Raw genomic sequence first — 20,117 nt, 5'->3', positions numbered from 1 at the left:
AAAAAAGTACCATTGACAAATGTGTATTCTTCAAATGAGCATTTCATAGAAACAAAAAAAAAATCTAACTAGGCGTAAACAAATCGAATATATACATTGAGGTAAAAACACATTGGTCTTCAGGAGGTATTTTCTTTAGATTTGAATGACCTAATATCCTGTTAATTACACTTCATATTTTTTTCCAGCTTTTTTTATTTATTTATAAATCAAGTGATGCATACATTGGAACACAATCACATGCAGCTCGTCATTCTAGGTGGAAAAATTACAGAAGAGAGAATAGTCTAACTTAGGCACCAAATAAAACACGATAAAGCTTTTACACAACGGTCTCCTTACAGCAGCCACATAGAACCCGTGGAGAGCACCACTATTGGCTTTTTATTTAGCAAGCAGGACCCTTTTGTGACCCAAACCATTGCTTTCTTTCCCTTGGGCATTAATTGGCAGTCTAAAAATGTCTCCAGAATGATGATGCCTGTGCTTTCTGACACAACTGAGCCACAGTACTGCAAAAAAGGTCCAGATAGTAGCATAGATAGAGACCAGTAAAACGGTGCCCGAACAGGACAGGAGCGAAAAATGGAAAGCAAAGAAAGGGACCACGTTGGCCAAAAAAATTTGCATAACTATAAGAGGAACCTGTGTGTTGTGGTTTTGCAGGCCAACTGGGCATATGCATGACCTTTGAAGGAATTATGCAAATTGGCTCCGGTTTGCGGCCTCTCTCGGGAAAGGTAGAGCCATTTGAGTTTATACATTCACGTCAGTTTAATCTCAGTGGGGGGGGGGGGGGGGTCATCATTTGCATATCTCCCTGGCCTCAAATAGATCACACAATAAATCAAATATTATTATTATTTTTTTTAAATAATCAAATAAAAATAGCAACCATTAGTGTTGCTCCTTGCTTGGAGCAACAGTACTGTTTGCCAGTTTCTGTCTGAGCAGACTGCATATCCAGCAGTGCCCTCTACACCATTCGTCTGCCAGTGATAAAATTACCAGATCATATGAGTTTGGGTCACAAAAGGGCACGTACAGCAAACACCCACCCTTTCAACCCTCCTAACTGGTGAAACAAAGATGGCCGCTGGCAGTCTGCTGCCTGGGACATCCTGGCTTGTGTCTCCTTTCTGTGTTTGGGTGGAAATAGATGAGCAGAAAGGAGGCACAGAAAAGTTTTTTTTGGGGGGGGGGTATTGAAAAGGACACTGGTAGCACCTCAAGAGACCCCTAGGCAAACTAAATGCGCTTCGAGACCTAAAACCCCACTTTTCCACTCTAGACCACCCCGAAAGCCGCGACTGTCGCCCTAGTTTTATGATAAAACCAGAGGTGCAACGGTATGGTTGTTGTCGTTGTTTCTGTTAACTTGTAAGCTGGTATGGCCAGGAAAAATTACCTGCATATCACTGAGAGGGGAATACCTGGATATGTCATGTTTTTTTACACTTAATGTAAGAATAAGTCACCTTTGATTTTAGAAACGAAAAGAAAGGCTGCTGGTGATTTTAAGACAGAAATGTGTCCAGACACAGAATGAACGTTGGCCCAGTGTAGACAACGGAGGCATAGATAGTGAAGTAGTCAGCTGAACTGCTGCTGTTTGAGTGTTGTTGTTGTTATGTCCCAGAGAATGGAGTTGACCTTGCCACAAACACAAGCTCTAAGATCTAGCATTATGTACACGCACGGGGACCTAATTCAGCATGATGACGTTTCTGCTTTTTCCCCCTTCCATTTGTTCAACATGTGTCATAGCAGCGATATCTGTTACTCTCTTAATATTAGGGATAGCTTTCACTTCCTTTTTGTTCAAACTATTTTTGCTGACCAACTGTGCAGGACAGAGCTTTCAGACAGATATACAAGATGTAGGATCTTAAAATTTGACCATTTTGCTACAGCAGGAAAATAATCCTGCAGCAACAGGAAATGTGAGTTATTACGTGGATTATAAATAATTGACATTTTTGTAGGGGTTGTTACATTTTTTTTGTAAGTGAAAATTGCAAACTTCAGAAGTCTTTTTAAACCTCAAATACACAAGTTTAACATGTCCTGCTGATTTACAGGCATGTTTTCCTGCAACGGGGCGATCAAATTAAGGTCCTACATCAATAGTTGGATATATACACCATTTCCCGCCCTCTGTCCATTCATTTCCACTAACTTCAATCTTCCAAATGAACATTTTCAGTATGTAGCAGGGATCACTAAGATATGGCACAGCATACAATCAATCTCCAAGGTTCAACACAATGTAAAGATCTTCATTTCCTGAAGCACACCTAATCAGAAATAATAAGAAAATGCTTAAAGGGCTACTTCAGCATTTCTCTACAGGATGAAGATTGACCTGATGCATCAGACAGAGAGAGAGAGAGAGAGAGACAGAGAGACAGACAGAGAGAGAGAGACAGAGAGAGAGAGACAGAGAGAGAGAGAGACAGAGATCCCAGCACTCACCCTTGGGGAACACCAATGGTGAATCATGTAGAGACAAAAACATAATGACACAGTTCTAATAAGAGGCATGTGGGATATGTTATGTACATCCAATCAGGGCTCTCACAGAGCATCTCTGACCTCATCTTGGTTTCTGAACAGAGGCAGACATTTTGTAGCAGCACAGTGTCCCATAGATAAATACAATGCATCCAAACAGCAGACTGTTGTAGAGAAATCCAAAGGAATAATACAAGAACAAAGACAACCTTATTGCCACACAGGTTCACGTGCAGTTAGGTCAGAAGAAGTGCACTTATTGCCACACAGGTTCACGTGCAGTTAGGTCAGAAGAAGTGCACTTATTGCCACACAGGTTCACGTGCAGTTAGGTCAGAAGAAGTGCACTTATTGCCAAGTACTCATATCTTTTGGGGTTCTGTTTATTTTTTGTGACAATTGACAACACAGTTTTTCATTAAAAAAAATATTATCTTTTTTTCACACATGCTCCAATATGAGGTTTTGCTTAGTATGCTGAAATAGAGCAATAAGCTGCAGTGACATCAAGACTGTGGAAACTGAACATACCAAAACGAGCACTATCCAAATTGGTATAAATATGCAGCTTGCAGGTTTAGGTGTGTGGCAATAGGGCACCTTACAATACAAACAAAAACATACAATTGTTAAAGATGCACTATGCAGAAACCACTCTGCCACTTCCTGGATGCTAAAATTCTAATAGTTAGCCTAATTTCAGTTTGTGTGACCAAACAAGCAAGTATAGTTTAGAGAATCATTGTACCAAAACCACTGTGAAATTTTCCATAACCAAAAATAGTATATTTTCAGCTGTTTGAAGCTGGTGCACAAAACCAAAAGTAAAGCAAAAACTAAACTTAAAAACAGGAAGCACAGAAATAACACACATAGAACAGATCTACCGATTCTTAGACTTGCTTTCAAATGAGAATGACAGATCTATAATTCACATTTCTATATGAATTTTGACAGGTCGCCCAAAAAGTTGCATATTGCAGCTTTAAATCTGGTGCAATATTTACTTTTTTTCTTTATATATAATATTGACCCTACTTTCTAATAGTTATTATTTATCATCTTACTTTTCACAAAACAAAAGCAATCCTGCCTCTCTCCATTGGTCCCTTAAGATTTGCTAAGCTGAAATGTGAAGCAGTTTACATAATGTTACAGATAATTTTTATCCGTAAATGTACATTCTTGTAGTAGTAGAAAAAGTTGCACAAAAAAAGGGGAAACCTATGGCTTAGTAAATATCCATTTGCTATATTTAAATGAATGTACTTCACCATGTTTTTATTTAAAGAGACATTTAAAACAATAAATGTGTGCCGTCACACACTCTGAAACAACCCCCCAAAAAAGTAGAATCCAACAATGCATGTTTATAGGGCAACTTCAGTAATGCTTGCGCTGTTTTTTCTTTCTCCTTAAAGCCACTTTGGAGGTGACCTCTGTAGTCCTGTGGGTACTAGCCCCACTATCAGTCTGGTATGCCGTTTCTATAGTCCAGAGAGCTCTCCCATACAGAGAGAGAGAGCGAGAGAGAGCGAGCGAGAGCGAGCGAGAGAGAGAGAGCGAGAGAGCGAGAGCGAGAGAGAGCGAGCGAGAGCGAGCGAGAGCGAGAGAGAGCGAGAGCGAGAGCGAGAGCGAGAGCGAGAGCGAGAGCGAGAGAGAGAGCGAGAGCGAGAGCGAGAGCGAGCGAGAGCGAGAGAGAGCGAGCGAGCGCGAGCGAGGGTAAAAATACATCCCTTGTTGCTGTTTTGATGAGGGTGGCTGGCAGCAGGGGGGAGAGGGGGGTGGGTAGATGGCACCAGAGAGGCGGTATTGTGGCTGCCCCTGGCAGTGTGGCAAGGCCACATGTGTCCTTTCATGTGCATAGGAGGAGGAACACTCCCTGCTGCTCCTACAGCTCTGGGAGGGCTTCTGTCAAGTCTCCATGTGATCTTACACACCCACCCACACCAACACCCACCCACCCATCCACCCTCACACAGTAACTGACATGAGAGGGGAAGAAGGGGGGTAGGTTTAAAGCAGTGGCACTTTCAGGTTATCACCTGGCTCGGAAGGCATGATGGCGACTGTCGAGCTGTTGTTGTCATAGTAGTAGCAGAGCAGAGTATATAAAATAGATACATTTTATCTATATTGCATATGCCATAGCATGTTGGCCAAGACTGAATGAGCTCATGTCCATTCTGTTTGCAAACAAAAACCAATAAGTTAAACTGACCTGTAGACCCCCTGTACCGTGATACCTAGGGAGAAGAGAAAGAAATACTAAAAAAAAGATGCAACATTTTCTAGAGAGATGAGTCCAACAGCACACCAGCATCTCTCCATGGAAAAAAACACAAATAATAACTCAATTAATATGCTCGTTTTTAAGTACCAGATGGTAAAAAAATAAACAAACTATAGTTCGTTCAGTCTTTTTCTTGGGCGGTTCTCGTCGAGTCCAAGCTACCTCGCCCAGTGGCAGAACATTTGTTGTTGGAATGGAGGCATTGTCACCTGAATGTTATGACCAGCAGTCGTGCAACCTTAGGGTTTTTCTTATGGGTCGTTGTTCCTTTCCTCTGGTTTCCGCAGAACAGCATTGAGAGATGGGTCTGTGGCAGGGTGGGACTACGTCGGCCTGTAATCACCCTGATAGGTAATTCACGAGCACTGGAGGAAGTGATCCCACCAATCTTGAGGACATGGGGGGTGTGGTTTGCACTGGCAAACATCCCTCCACCAGATCCATCCATCACCTCCGTGATACAGGAAATAGATCCACGCGCCGGTCGGTGGGGCGACGAGGAAACGATGCCGGCATTTAGGGAGTGGTCGGGGGATATCAGAGTAAAACTTCACCGAGCCGCCTCTCCTTTCAAACCAAGAGGAGGAACAGCGGAGCGAGAACTAATGATGGTAATAATAAAATAATAAGATTATGAATAATATAATAAGAGAAAGTGTGTCTACATCTTGATGCCCTCTGATTGGCTGAGCTGAGAAAGAGTCTTCTTGATGCGTAGCGCAGTGAGGCGGGCGGCTCCGTTGGCATACCAGCATTCCCTCATGATCTTAGCCATTACCCGCAGAGCCTGGAGGAAAGAGAGAGAAAAAACGTCACTAAAGCAACGTGTTAGAACAGAGGTGTGTAGGAGTATTTATTATCATGACAATGATATTAGTAAACAGTGGTTTTGTATACCCAGAACAGAGAGAGGCAATATACCAGTGTGCATCACACACATGAGGAGAGTTCCCACCCCACCCTCCTCACTGCACCCAAACAAACACTTTTTGTTTAAGGAGAAACATAAATAGCGCAAGAACATTTCCAAGAACCTTTGAGGAATAGCAACTTTGCTTAACTATAGAAAGTACGGGGGGGGGGGGGGGGGGGTGGCAGTTAAGAAAAAAATGTCTTCTTTAAGAAGGTTTTGTGAACCTGGGCCCCTGGGCTCTGAACCACTTACTGATGTTTTTATCGTTTCCACTGTTAGACTCCTGAGAGGCTTGGCTGTGGCCATTGGGTGTACAAGGTGACCCAATACCTACTTCAACAATAGCCCTGTTTTGCTCTCCTAAATTGAAAACCCTGGACCAATCTGATGCTCATTCGTCAAAAACTTGTTTAAAGGGATAGTTCGGGATTGTGGTAACGGTTCAAGATTGTGGCACCGAGCATACTAGGTGTACCCGAAGTCTTTGCGTGAAACTAGTTAGCATTTGCTTGCAAAATTACCTGCAACTTCCTGCATACTAGATGCAGAGACATAAAACCACAAGTTCATCCAACTCTAGGGAAGTAGGTTCATTGCCAAAATCCCCTTACCCTTAATTTCTTAAAAGGATAGTATGTTTTTTGAGGAGCTGGAATGAGACGCTGAATCATTTTGTTGCCAGCCTTGTAAACAGCATCTGTTTTCTGGCCATAATTTGTCTACATCTCTCAGAAACCTGTCGAGGACATAATCTTGGAGATTTCCACCAGTGCTTATTAAGACAGAGTGCACTCGTTTGGATTAACGCTGACAAATACTCTTCAGGAAGCTTTCTGACAAGTAGACCTCGCCGCCGCATCAGCTACGGTCTCTTAATACAACCCACGCCAGTGGCTATGTATACGCTCCAGTTGTGGGAGATGCCCGCAATTTGAATGGGCGTGTTTAACCACAGAGATCACGTAATTCTGTGTGTGGAAGTGTTTGGTTATGATTACTCATTTTGGTCATGTCCTAGCACTGTACTAGCGACAACGTCAACAGTGAAACACTTACACAATGCATATTTGAATGACGTTAAAATATTTAGGATTGATAATTGTGCATTTAAAAATTGTGAAATGCATTCAATTTGTTTAATGCAACAAAAAAAACTAAAAAAATGTTTTTGTGAACACATACCAATTGGTGTATGACTCGGAAATAAAATAAATCGAAAATGTACCAATACACTATGGATAAGAGTAAGAGACAGGCTAGAGAGATACACACTATAAAAAAAACACACTATTGTTTCAGAAGCTGTGACATTACCCAAGTTCACATGTTGAGACCCTGGGACATTCAATACAGTTGGGACTCATAGAAAGATCCCCACTGATCTAAGAGTCTAGACTTTCCCTATTCAGTTCCAAATATTTTGCTTCCCTATTCAGTAATAGTATTAGTGATAGCCTGGTTGTGGGAGAAGTCTGGCACAGTAGTAGCAGAGCAGCAGCAGCCCACCACGGTCCCTCACCTCCCCCACAATCTGCTGCAGTGTGTTGACAAACATAGATTACACTGACTCACATCCAGCAGGGCCTTTTCAGCAGCTAGTCTCCACGCTGGCTACTGCTTTAAGAAGCATTCACAGCGCTCTCTGTTTTGTATGCCTGAATGGACTCAAGGCCAGAACACGGCGTAATCCTGACACCTAGAAATGACTAAGTGTGCATCTGACTGGAACGGTACCCTATTACCTACATAGTGGACTACTTTTGATATAGTGCACTACTTTGGACCAGGGGGCCCTGGTCTGGCCCAAATCTGTATCGACCAGACTTTTCATACCCAACGTGTGGTTCTGATGAAACAGATTGACTGGCTAAGAGGATTCTTCTCCAGAGTGGGAAACAGGAGAGGGGTGAGTCATGTGAGAAGAACGCACAGGGGAGATGTTATCTGGAGAGTTTACAAGGCCACCGTGGGGCTGTGGGCTGGAAACCACAGGAACGCCCCAGTGACTAGCTAGCTAAAGAGCACAGAGGGATGTGTGTGTGTGTGCACTTTACTGCACGTACGCACACATGTAGTATGCAAACCGAATACACACACACATTGTGTGCAAACTGACTAGACACACACACACCTCCCTGAAACCATAGCTTGTGGTGAGACAGAGCGGTTTTTCAGGGTCATGCTGTCAGACACAAAACAAGGCTGGGAAGGCTCTCCACATGTCACGCTCTGCCTGACTCAGAGAAAACAAAGAGTCTCTCACTAAATACCAAAACTACCCTAGCAGCCCAAACCACCTGTATGAACATAAGCAGCAGTTTGGTCTGTCTGCAAGGAAGTCCTCTGAGAAGTCATTACGAGGATAATCTGTACCTCATCATAAACTACACCACTGTCTGTTTGGAGAGGGTGCCCCAAGGTGGTCCCCTCACTATTCTCTGCTCTATCCAACCAGACAGACACACTCCTCCTCTCAGTCCTCCTCCTACTGGTCGTATTGTTGTTGGCAGGGTGTGGCTGACTCACCGTGGCGGTGCAACACGCCAGTCTCAACAAAAGGCATCTGTGTTTACGGCCTGACCTGGGAACGAGTGGCGGCCGCTGAGGCGCCATCTGCCCATTGGCACATTAAACCACTGCCCCCTCAGCCGTAGCTAGCCTCAATTAAAACCCGGGAAAGAAGAGGAGAATGACTTTCCTCTGGCTGTATATTTCAATTTTGGGGTGGTTAATGCTAGGCCTATGCTAAACTGAGATTCTCCAATGAAAGCGTTTCTCAGTCCGAGATTTGGCTTAATCTGTTTCTGGGAAACCAGACCTGTATGTCTTGACATATTATGTTAGTTGTACTGTACGATTGGTACTGGCATGCTACATTGCTTAGTATTTGTGTTGCCGTAGGTTGCATGTATGTATTCATCTTAATTATAAATACATTTTTTTTATAAAAAGGTTTTTGGTATGGGGACAACTTAGCAAACAACTTGGCAGAAGGCAGAAATATAGAATATAGCTTAATATCTATACCCATTAGACTATTATTTTGGTATCAGGGACATCTTTCTCTCCGGTTGATCGATCATTGTCTTGTCACTGTGTTGTGTTGAATGGCAGGTGCAGCACAGTCACAACAGCTTGGCAGCCATAAAGGCATGGTCGTAGTGGCCAGATTAGATTACAAGATTGTATTACTTTGGATTGGCTCTAATCTAATTGTTCGGTTTTACAGTCAATAAACAGGAACACCAATAAACAGAGAGGATGAAAGAAAGAGCAAAAGAGGGGGAAAAAAGAGCCTTGTAAACAGAGTGTGATGCCGTGAAGGAGGGAAACCTGAGACAGAGGGGAGAAACGCAGCACACTTTCTTCCCCTCGGGGTGGATGGTTACTCTCTGAGGGAGGGACTGTGGTGCTACTGAGGAGAGAGGGAAACACTAGCTTGTGAGACCAGTCTTATTGAGATCGATAGACGCATGGGAGAGTTTCAGGTTTGTGGGCTGCGATCGTTCTTGGTTTAAACGCGTCATGTCATGTGGATTTTCAGTTGATGAAATTGGCTAGTTATTATGGCTGCAAAGAGAAGACACTACACATTTCTTAAGGTGAGCCGTACCTCAGAACTTGGAATGTGAATGGTTTAAAAACCAAAGCAATAAAAATAAAAGCATTTTTAATGATATGAAGGTCCTGTGTGTGTGTGTGTGTGTGTGTGTGTGTGTGTGTGTGTGTGTGTGTGTGTGTGACGTACCTCACAGCTCTGCCAACGGTTTGGAATGTTGGGCCGTAGCTTCTGCTCACACACCACCCTCCTCATCTCCTCTACAGAAGGGTCTGACTGCACCAGGTCATGGTATGGCAGCTGGTAGTCTTCAACGATGCCTGACGCAAATCACGTCAGACGCGTTAAAATACATCACAAACCGCTAACGGTACTTACAACACAATACAACAAATGTTTATTATCCCTCGAGGGAAATGTGTTTGTCCTCCGCACAGTATATATCATAAACATCCCAGAGGAAGTAGCTCATGTACTTCAAAAAGGAAATGTATGTGATTTGTATATACAGTGATAATCCAACAGAACCAGAGAATTAGTTCATGAACTAATAAACTTGCTATGCGCCATCATATTACTCACCAACTGTTGATATCGGGGGCGCAACAGACAGTGAATTAATAACGGAGGATCTACAGGGGGACCAACGCACGTACCTGCTAGAGAGCATCTACTGGCTATCTCCCAGAAAACCAAGCCCATGGCGTAGATATCTGCCCTCTTAAATGACTCAAAATGCTTCATGTTTATCGAGTCGTCCAGCACCTCTGGTGCCATATACCTGGAGAGAGAGAGAGAGAGAGAGAGCGAGAGCGAGAGCGAGAGCGAGAGCGAGAGAGAGAGAGAGAGAGAGAGAGAGAGAGAGAGAGACGGCAAGGTTGGTTAGATACTACAGTAGACTGACCGCGCACACACACTTATGCACCGTCTTATGCAGCATTCAATTCACAACCTTCCACACTGAGAAAAAATGTCTTCAATTGAATTCCTTGAGCTGGAGTTTCATAATGACAATAAAAAAAACATCAAAAGGTTTGGTGTCAATACACCTACAAACACCCCGTGCATTTGAGAGCGTTTCAGAAATGCTCATATCACAGAGCAGTTAGAAGTGAATCAATATTTGCCCAACACACTCAGAGCAATAAAAGACACAATCATTCCTCTGATTTTAATTTTTTTAAATTCAAACAAAAAACGGATTCTATCCTCTGCTAGGCCGCCAGGCGTGTTTTCCAAACACAGCTTCTCAGAGAGATATGAAACATTGTCTTCCTCAGCATTTGTAGATGAACAACATTCTTGATAACCAGCAAATCTCTCCGGTTGGAAGTTTCTGGCACAGATGGACAATCAGTTTCCCCTCCTCCAGATTCTCACCTGCACCATTAGACCTCAAACACAAAACTGACAGATCAGTTTTTGGGTCAATCTCTAATACTGTCGTTAGAGAGAGGACATTTTGTTCCTTAAGAAGGAATCCCAGATTCCCAGCTGGAGATGAGAGCGAATGTTTTGGGAAGGGGGCTACCCTCCCCTCTGGAAAGTTGGGAGCCACCGGAAGGAAGGGTGTTAGCGCTGCGCCTAATCTCCCTCCCCAGTCCCAGAGCTGTGAGCCTCACTAAGCCACACAGATTCCAGTGGGCCAGCTGAACAGAGACAGACAGACACAGAGCCAGCAAGGACCACAACACAACCACCCACCGCAAAGAGAAAGGGGGTCTCCCGTGCTACTCCAGAACGGTAGAAAAACTCTTGACATTGTCTACCAGCGCCAATGTGTCAGTGCACTAATTAATGCAGCTCCACCACCTACCGACAATGACCATAGTAAACTGTGGTAATGCCATCGACCACCCCACCCCATCTATGACTCAGTATTGGTTCTGCAGCATTGATTCCCCCCCCCCCCCCTCACGCCCACAGTCCCCATTCCTCAGCCCCAGGGCAATGCTACATGAAACATGAGTGCGGTGGGAGGAAAGATAGGGGACATGTTTCTAGCAGGGCTTCACAAGTAGGACATATTTTTTACTCGTCCAAAAGCTCAAGTCAATTGTCAAAAAAAGAAGAAAAAAAATAGGTCTGCAACACCATTTTTACATCATCGTACGATGCAAGGAACCACCTTACAAAATAAAATGCTGTACTATCTTTTTCACCACAGAGAATCAGATAAAAATGTAGGCTACACCTATTGGCTTCTTTGCCTATTCAAGTCTGCTTCAAAATACAACACTGCCCCTTTAAGGCTCTGTTGGAGGATGGTTGGTTACCCTTGGTAGCCTATAAAATATTACAATTACAACCAAATACTAAAATAATACCCTCCAGGGCTCGAAAATTAAGGGTATCCCGAAAAGAGAAAAAAAATGTCTACAGTTCAAAACAGACCCTGGGACAGTTCTGGGATGAACCACTGCATAGAATGTATATCTTTCTTAAAGCAGAGGCTGATAAACTCAACAATGCGCATATGGCCGCATGAACGTTCCAAAATGCAATTACTGGGAAAATGGCACGCGCTAGCGGTTTCATGTGACAGATATGAAAATATATTTTAGAAATTAAGAAAGAGGGGAGATCTAAAGACGAATCAGCATGGGTTACTAAAAGGACTAGGATTATGCCTTTGGCTGCTGGACAATAAAATAACATTGATTTAAAAACCAAGAAAACACAAGAAAAATGCTGGTTTCAATGGCATATTATGGGTCTTTAAAATAATTCCCTCAACATTTCTATGGTTGTATTTTGGCCTGGCTACTTTGAAACAAGACATGGTTTCATAAAACATCACTGTTGCTGCTGCAGTGAGGTAGAGACGGCGCATTTGTATGGGCAGCGTGTTTCCATGTAATTACTCACGCCGTGTGCTCCTCCTCTCCTTTCCTCCTTCCCTCGCAGCTGCCCTCCCTCCCTACCTGCTACCGATTTCACAGCACCTTCACCTATTACGGCGAGCAGTAGTTGTTGGAGCTGGGAGTCGGGGTGATGGCTCCAGTCACTATGAATGACGACTCGAAAGAGGCCGCCCCTGGGGACTCCAGTTACCTTTGAGTTTCACACACTGTGGTTGGGGGCTTGGCAGCACTCTGGAGCCAGAATGGACGAACAGTTTACAAGGCACCTCCACCTCCCACCACATCATTACAACCAATGACAGCTCGTGGAGCCAGAATGGCCGTCAAAGGGCTCCTGTTACCTTTTGATTCCCGTTCCAACGTCGAGGGGGGAGTAGTTTGAAGTCGCCACTAACCACATCAAAGAGCCGGCATGGCGACTCAGTCATATCATATTGCCAGGCCAAATAACAGGCATAAGAGGGCAGCGGAGCCCAAATGGGGAGTCCAGTTACCTTTTGGTTCCTACTCTGTGGTTGGGGGCGATGTCGATGGTGTCAGTGGCGGAGTCGTGGCGCACGGCCAGGCCCAGGTCAGCGATGCAGCATGTCCCGCTCTTCTTCACCAGGATGTTCTTAGATTTCAGGTCCCTGTGGGCGATGGCCGGCTTCCCTGGAATTGGGGGGGGGGGGGGGGGGGGGGAGAAAGGATGGAAGAAGAGAGAAAGGAAGAAGTGTGGGAGAGGAGAAGAGAGGAAGGAAGAAGAAAGAGTGGGAAAGAGAAAAAAGAGATGAGAGAGTGGGAGAAGAGAGGGTGGGAAAGAGAGGGTGGGAAGAGGAGAGAAAGAGAGGGAAGGAAGGAGAGAGAGGAAAGAGAGTGACAAAAAAGAGAGAGAGAAATTAGATTGAGAGCTCACTGATGCAAAGGTCGGACAGTGAGAGGAGAAAAAATGAAAAGATAAAGACTGCCTGTCCCCGCTGGTGCCTACATGATTGTATTTGACATAGGAGTGGAGAGAGTGGGGGTGCATCTCAATAGTCTTAAGTGGTCTCCTCTCCTTACTCCTTGTATCCGTACTGATCTGAAAAAACTGGACAGCTGAAAGCACACTCTTTGCATTGGCATATCCTGCATCTTCAGATAGAAAATAAAATAGACCCATAATAAAAGGTCCTGTATATGGTACAGTTGAAATCGGAAGTTTACATACACTTAGGTTGGTGTCATTAAAACTTGTTTTTCAACCACTCCACAAATTTCTTGTTAACAAACTATAGTTTCGTCAAGTTGGTTAGGACATCTAATTTGTACATGACAAGTAATTTTTCCAACAATTGTTTACAGAGATTATTTCACTTATCATTCACTGTATCACAATTCCAGTGGGTCAGAAGTTAACATACACTTAGTTGACTGTGCCTTAAAACAGCTTGGAAAATTCCAGAAAATGATGTCATGGCTTTAGAACCTTCTGATAAATGATGCCAATTAGCCTATTGGAGGTGTACCTACTAATTGAGTGTATGTAAACTTCTGACCCACTGGGAATGCAATAAAAAAAAAAAGCTGAAATAAAATCACTACTATTATTCTGACATTTCACATTCGTAAAATAAAGCGCCGATCCTAACTGACCTAAAACAGGGAATTTTTTACTAGGATTAAATGTCAGAAACAGTAAAAAAAAAAAAAAGAATGTTTAACTGTATTTGGCTACGGTGTATGTAAACTTCAGACTTCAACTGTATATATGCATACACTACCAGTCAAAAGTTTTAGAACACCTACTCATTCAAGGGTTTTTCTTTATTTATTTTTGTACTATTCTCTATATTGTAGAATAATAGTGAAGACATCAAAACTATGAAATAACACATATGGAATTATGTAGTAACCAAAAAAAGTGTTAAATCAAAATATATTTTATATTGAGATTCTAGAAAGTAGTCACCCTTTTCCTTGACAGCTTTGCACTCTCTCAACCAGCTTCATGAGGTAGTCACCGGAAATGCATTTAAATTAACAGGTGTGCCTTCTTAAAAGTACATTTGTGGAATTTCTTTCCTTTTTAATGTGTTTGAAACAAATCCGTTGTATTGTGACACGGTAGGGGTGGTATACAGAAGATAGCCCTATTTGGTAAAAGACCAACTCCATATTATGGCAAGAACAAGCACTATGATGAAACTGGCTCTCATGAGGACCGCTTCAGAGGACATGTTAATCAGAGTTACCAACCTGTTCAGAGGAGATTGCATGAAATCAGGCCTTCATGGTCGAATTGCTGCAAAGAAACCACTACTAAAGGACACCAATACTAAGAAGAGACTTGCTTGGGCCAAGAAACATGAGCAATGGACATTAGATCGGTGGAAATGTGTCCTTTGGTCTGATGAGTCCAAATTTGAGATATTTTGTTCCAACCGCCGTGTTTTTGTGAGACGCTGTGTGGGTGAACAGATGATCTCTGCATGTGTATTTCCCACCGTAAAGCATTGAGGAGAAGGTGTTATGGTGTGGGGGTGCTTTGCTGGTGACACTAAGTAATTTATTTAGAATTTTGGGACTATCGTTTGTTTTTCAACAGGACAATGACCCAACACACCTCCAGGCTGTGTAAGGGCTATTTGACCAAGACGGAGAGTGATGGAGTGCTGCATCAGATGACCTGGCCTCCACAATCACCCAACCTCAGCCCATTTGAGATGGTTTGGTATGGGTCGGACCTCAAAGTGAAGGAAAAACAGCCAAACAAGTGCTCAGCATATGTGGAAACTCCTTCAAGACTTTTTCCAGGTGAAGCTGGTTGAGAGAATGCCAAGAGTGTGCAAAGCTGTCATCAAGGTAAAGGGTGGCTTTTTGAAGGATCTCAAATATAAAGTATTTTGATTTGTTTAACATGATTCCATATGTGTTATTTCATAGTTGATAATAGGGAATAATAACTAGGTAGGTAGTGTGCCATCAGGAGATCAACTACAGAGGCCCGACAGGGATGATTTAACATCTATTTACAGATATAGACTGGGATTTCCCTACAGTGGGGAGTGGACCCGCTTGTCATCATAGTCAAACGTCCAAGTTCCCCTTTCTATGCCCATGATACAAACCTAATGTGTGAACATTATGATTAGAGTACAGATATATGTGTGAAGTATTGTATGCATGTCATTTGGTGGCTATGTTACACACAGTTTGTAACACATTACTATTCTACGTGAAGCCAAAAGGCAAATGTTCCGACTCCCATCTCTTGACAAAGAGTAAAGTCCTCAGTCGCTGATTGGTGGGTGTTGCTGTCACCAGTCACTGATTGACTGTGATTGGTCAACATAGCTGTTACTCACCTTGCGTGCCAACGATCTCCATGTGGAGGTGGGCCAGGCCGCTGGCAGTGGACAGGGAAAGTTTGATCATGCCCTCCACGGTGACGGTGTAGCGGTTCAGGTAGTCAAACAAAGAGCCATGCTCATGGTAGTCTGATACCAGCCACAGCTGGGTCCATGTCCCATTATCTGGAAAGAGAAGGGGGTAACAGAAAGAGGGAGGGGAGAGGGATACATGTACAGAGAGATAAAGTAGAGTAAGATGAGTGAGAGAAAAACAAAAAGAAACAGACAGACCGAGAAAGACCGAGTGACCGAGGGAGGGAAAGACAGAGCGAGAGAGAGAGAGAGACAGACAGAAAGAGGGAGGGAGGGAGAGGTTAATGAACACAGTGAGTTGGTTCTCCTCAGAGCAATGTAATGTTACCTCCAGATGGTCAGAGAGAGCTCAGACCAGCTGGACTGAGCACAACTACTACAACCGACTCTAGAAACACACACACCTACCCCTGGCTCTCTAGCAGGGATTCTGCACTGAGATCACTAGACTGCATCCAAATATGCTGAAGTGAACCTTTATCATGATTATCAAACCGTTACAAGCCCACACCAGCACGGTCTACCATATCCTAAACCCTAATAGAGGGGCATTACGAATCGTAAGGTCCGGCAAGTAAAAACAATAAAAAAGCGCCCCTACAAGTGGTTCTACTCTTTAGAGGTGAGCTGTGATTGGTCGTACCTTTGTTGTCGGCAGCGATGAAGCCCAGGATGTTCTCGTGACGCAGCATGACTGTCTGGTAGATCTCAGCCTCGCGGAACCACGAGCGCTCCTCGCGGGACGAGAAGATCTTGACCGCCACCTCTTCGTCTCGCCACTTCCCCCGCCACACCTCGCCGAAGCGGCCCTTCCCGATGCTCTCCTGGAGGATGATGGTCCGGGCTATGGTCCTCTGAACCAGCAGGGGCAGACCTGGGAGGAAGAAGATGGTTTAGAAATGCGCTACAAAACGGGACTGGTCACTCGCTAGCAATGTACATAGGTAACAACTTCTGCTTAAGAAGAAAGTAATCCAAAGGACGACGTCATGAAAATGACCAGGAACTAACCTCAGTGTACAAAGTGATTGGCTAATTGTCTGTTCTGCGGCTTTTCGGACAATATTCAGCAAATGCATTTCTTTATTTTTTTTAAACCTTAAACATATTGAAACTGAAACCGTCACAAACAGGCCAGAGTTGTGCTCCTGGGTAAATATATCTATCGCTCTCTTTAATTTCACCAGCTGGACCATCAGCTATTTACTGTGGGGCCTGCAGGGAGGGGTTGAGAAGTTGAAAGCCGCAGGTACTAGCAGCAGCAGAAATAGCCAGGCTGTAGAGGCCGTGGAGGTCAGGGCCGTTAGAAATCAAACCGAGCGTAGGTTGTGGTGGGCTAGCTAGCTGTATGAGGAGAGAGGAGAGCAGGGAGGAGACAGATGGGTCACTATGATCCTAGCAGGGTCTGATGTTCACTAGATGTGTGCCGTGACATCCTGGAAAATAATATTTTAGTCTACATGCTGCATGAGTGGACTGAGTGCCTTGGTTTTTCCATGACTATAGTAGGCCCCTAAATCGTACTTTTGAAAGTCTTTCGTCTGTGCCGTGCTCCTCATCCTTTTTGTCCGTGTGTACTTAATTAAGGCAGACTGTGGATTTATCCACCTGCTTCGACAAAGAGCAAAACATTAAGCTGGGTAATTTAAGATCCCATTCTGAAAATGAAAAATCCACTCTAAAAGCCGGAAAAAAGGAGCCACTGACAGGTTTGTCAAATTCAGTTAGACTGTGGACTTAACTGGTCCTCCAGTTTTGATATCTTGCAGAAAGTACAAATCAACTTGGTCCTAGAATGGAAAATCCTACAAATGATAACTAAAAATCTATTCACACTTTCGCGCAAAAAGTCCCAAGAAGTTGATTCTGAATCAAATCCAGGTATCCTAGAGGTAGAGGTGTGGATTTCTCTGCCAGTCCTGATAGTGAGCTGTTCATTGCTGGTCGGAACAAGAAGACAAGGTTTCCGCGTGCCAGTTCTCTCACCACGTCCCTTGGCTGGCGTCTGGGGTTGAGAGCAGCTTTACAGCCGCTCTGTGTTAGCGCCGCCCAGTCAATAGAGCCACGGGCCGCACCGCTTCCATTACGCCACAGCTAAGGCTGAGCTCATCTGAGCTAGAGATGGACCGATAAGATAACGGCTGCCTTCACTACACACTCACTGAGGGCGGGAGTCACTTCTCCCTGGCTCGATTTCCCCATCGTCTCACAGCGGAGTGTCTCTCTAAGCACTGTTCTGTAGCTACACACACACACTCAGTTATTCACACAGGCACACACTCACACCAAGACGCATGCTGGAAAGCTCGCGCACTGAACAGTTGCACGCTCATTCAATTGCACACACACAGCCAAACAAAGAAGCAACGCAACACAAGTGGCCACGTCGGAGCAGATAAGGCACACAACAAAAGGATCTATTAATACTAAAACAAACAAATAAAGAAAAAAAATCTATTAAATAATATAACGAAACATGAGCAGTCCTGCATGAACAGAGACCCCCCCCCAACACAGTCACACACAGTCACACACATCCCCACCCCCTCACCCCATGGCTACCTAACCCACCAGAGCCGGAGCCAGAGGTGGTCATGTCGTAGATGAGGTCTTGGAGGGTGGAGCCCACGTTGAGGAAGGGGTGGTTCATGGAGGGGTCCTCCTCGTTGGGTACGCGGTGGTGGACGCCCGCACGGCTGTGGCAGATGTAGAAGACCAGCATCAGCACGAAGCACAGTACGCACACAGGCCCCGCGATGACCGCTGCCAGCGCCACAGGCCCCAGGGGAACCGGCTTCACCGTCGGCACTACGGGTAGGAGGGAAGAGAAGGGGTTAAAAGAGGAGCTAGATACAGCTGCTTTTCTTTTGACTGTGTTAGGTTTGGTTTTAGGCCCATCTCTGGTTGGACGTAGAGAAAAAGATGTCTACGGGCACATAAATTCATTTATTTTTTATTTTTAATAATTAGTATTTTGTTCACAATGAATAGGAGTTTGTTAATTCACTTCGGTCGACATTCTTTACAAATTGTTCCATCTAAATGAGTAACTATTTAAAAAGGTCCAGTACAGCCAAAAATGTGATTTCTTTGTGTGTGTCTGTGTGTCTGTGTGTCTGTGTGTTACACACACACACACACACACACACGCGCATTCAAAAGTTGGGTTGCTTAGAAATGTCCTTGTTTTTGAAAGAAAAGTACATTTTTTGTCCATTAAAATAACATAAAATGGATCATTAGAAAACCCTTTTGCAATTATGTTAGCAAAGCTGAAAACTGTTGTCCTGGTTAAAGAAGCAATAAAACTGGCCTTCTTTAGACTAGTTGAGTATCTGGAGCATCATTATTTGTGGGTTCGATTACAGGCTCAAAATGGCTAGAAACAAAGTCCTTTCTTCTGAAATACGTCAGTCTATTCTTGTTCTGAGAAATGAAGGCTATTCCATGTGTGAAATTGCCACGAAACTGAAGCTCTGGTACAACACTGTGTACTACTCCCTTCACAGAACAGCACAGACTGGCCCTAACCAGAATAGAAAGAGGAGTGGGAGGCCCCGGTGCACAACTGAGCATGAGGACAAGTATTAGAGTGTCTAGTTTGAGAAACAGGCGCCTCACAATTCCTCAACTGGCAGCTTCATTAAATAGTACCCGCAAAACACCCGTCTCAACAGTGAAGAGGCGACTCCAGGATGCTGGCCTTCTAGGCAGAGTTGCAAAGAAAAAGCCATATCTTAGACTGGCCAATAAAAATAAAAGCCTAAGATGGGAAAATTAACACAGACACTGGACATAGGGACTCTGCCTAGAAGGCCAAAATCCCGGAGTCGCCTCTTCGCTGTTGACGTTGAGACTGGTATTTTGCGAGTACTATTTAATTAAGCTGCCAGTTGAGGACTTGTGAGGTGTCTGTTTCTCAAACTAGATACTAATGTACTTGTCCTCTTGCTCAGTTGTGCACCGGGGCCTCCCCCTCTTGCTATTCTGGTTAGAGCCAGTTTGAGCTGTTCTGTGAAGGGAGTAGTACACAGCGGATATCGGTTTGGGCCAAAAATGTCATATCGGTGCATCACTAATTTGTTTATTCTTCACCATTTTAATTGCAAAAAAATAACAGTATGGTACTTAATTGTTAAAAACGTCTGAATTGGACCTAAGAGAATTTCAAAGATGTGTGTGAAAAGGGGTCCAGGATAGAGTAGGCGAATGAGCCTTTGGTTGACATGAAGTGAGCCTAATGTTGGATGTATACCCATTATTTAACCCAAGTGCTGGATTAGACATGTATGGATAACCCTATAAGTACATTTAAAACAGAATACCCACACCAGTGTTCCCCAGCAACCTTTTCAAAAACGTCTGACCATTACAGTCTTGACTCTTTGGTCCTTTTCCTCAAAAAGCATTGAATATATGAAAGCGATGACAGAAGGAATAGCATGGCACGTCATATGCCCGTGTCACCAATGTCTTCAAGTCACTGGTTAATACGCTTTCATACGTCGATACAGTACATACTGTATAGTCACATGCCTATAGGATGAATCACTGGGGCTCAAGGCTCTAG

At 44.0% G+C, this 20,117-nt stretch overlaps 1 protein-coding gene across 2 annotated transcripts in view; it reads right to left on the bottom strand.

The window, feature by feature from the left end:
* Positions 1-2,896: 2,896 nt before the first annotated feature.
* LOC139367077 (TGF-beta receptor type-1-like) overlaps positions 2,897-20,117 on the bottom strand; it is a 55,197-nt gene continuing 37,976 nt past the window's right edge. Inside the window, exons 3-9 of one of the 2 annotated variants that reach the window (XM_071105082.1) lie at positions 18,119-18,355; positions 16,191-16,421; positions 15,470-15,637; positions 12,638-12,794; positions 9,936-10,060; positions 9,469-9,599; positions 2,897-5,594 (exon numbers count right to left, since the gene is read on the bottom strand). In XM_071105082.1, the coding sequence (XP_070961183.1) occupies positions 5,469-5,594; positions 9,469-9,599; positions 9,936-10,060; positions 12,638-12,794; positions 15,470-15,637; positions 16,191-16,421; positions 18,119-18,355 (1,175 nt within the window). In that variant the 3' untranslated portion in view covers positions 2,897-5,468. The remainder of the gene's footprint in view (positions 5,595-9,468; positions 9,600-9,935; positions 10,061-12,637; positions 12,795-15,469; positions 15,638-16,190; positions 16,422-18,118; positions 18,356-20,117) is intronic. The other variant, XM_071105083.1, reaches the window with a different exon arrangement.

The sequence above is a fragment of the Oncorhynchus clarkii genome, chromosome 15, assembly GCF_045791955.1.
Source record: "Oncorhynchus clarkii lewisi isolate Uvic-CL-2024 chromosome 15, UVic_Ocla_1.0, whole genome shotgun sequence".
In the NCBI taxonomy this organism is placed as follows: Eukaryota; Metazoa; Chordata; class Actinopteri; order Salmoniformes; family Salmonidae; genus Oncorhynchus; species Oncorhynchus clarkii.
The sequence above is the reverse complement of the archived record's forward strand: the minus strand, read 5'-3'. Positions and strand labels throughout refer to the sequence as shown.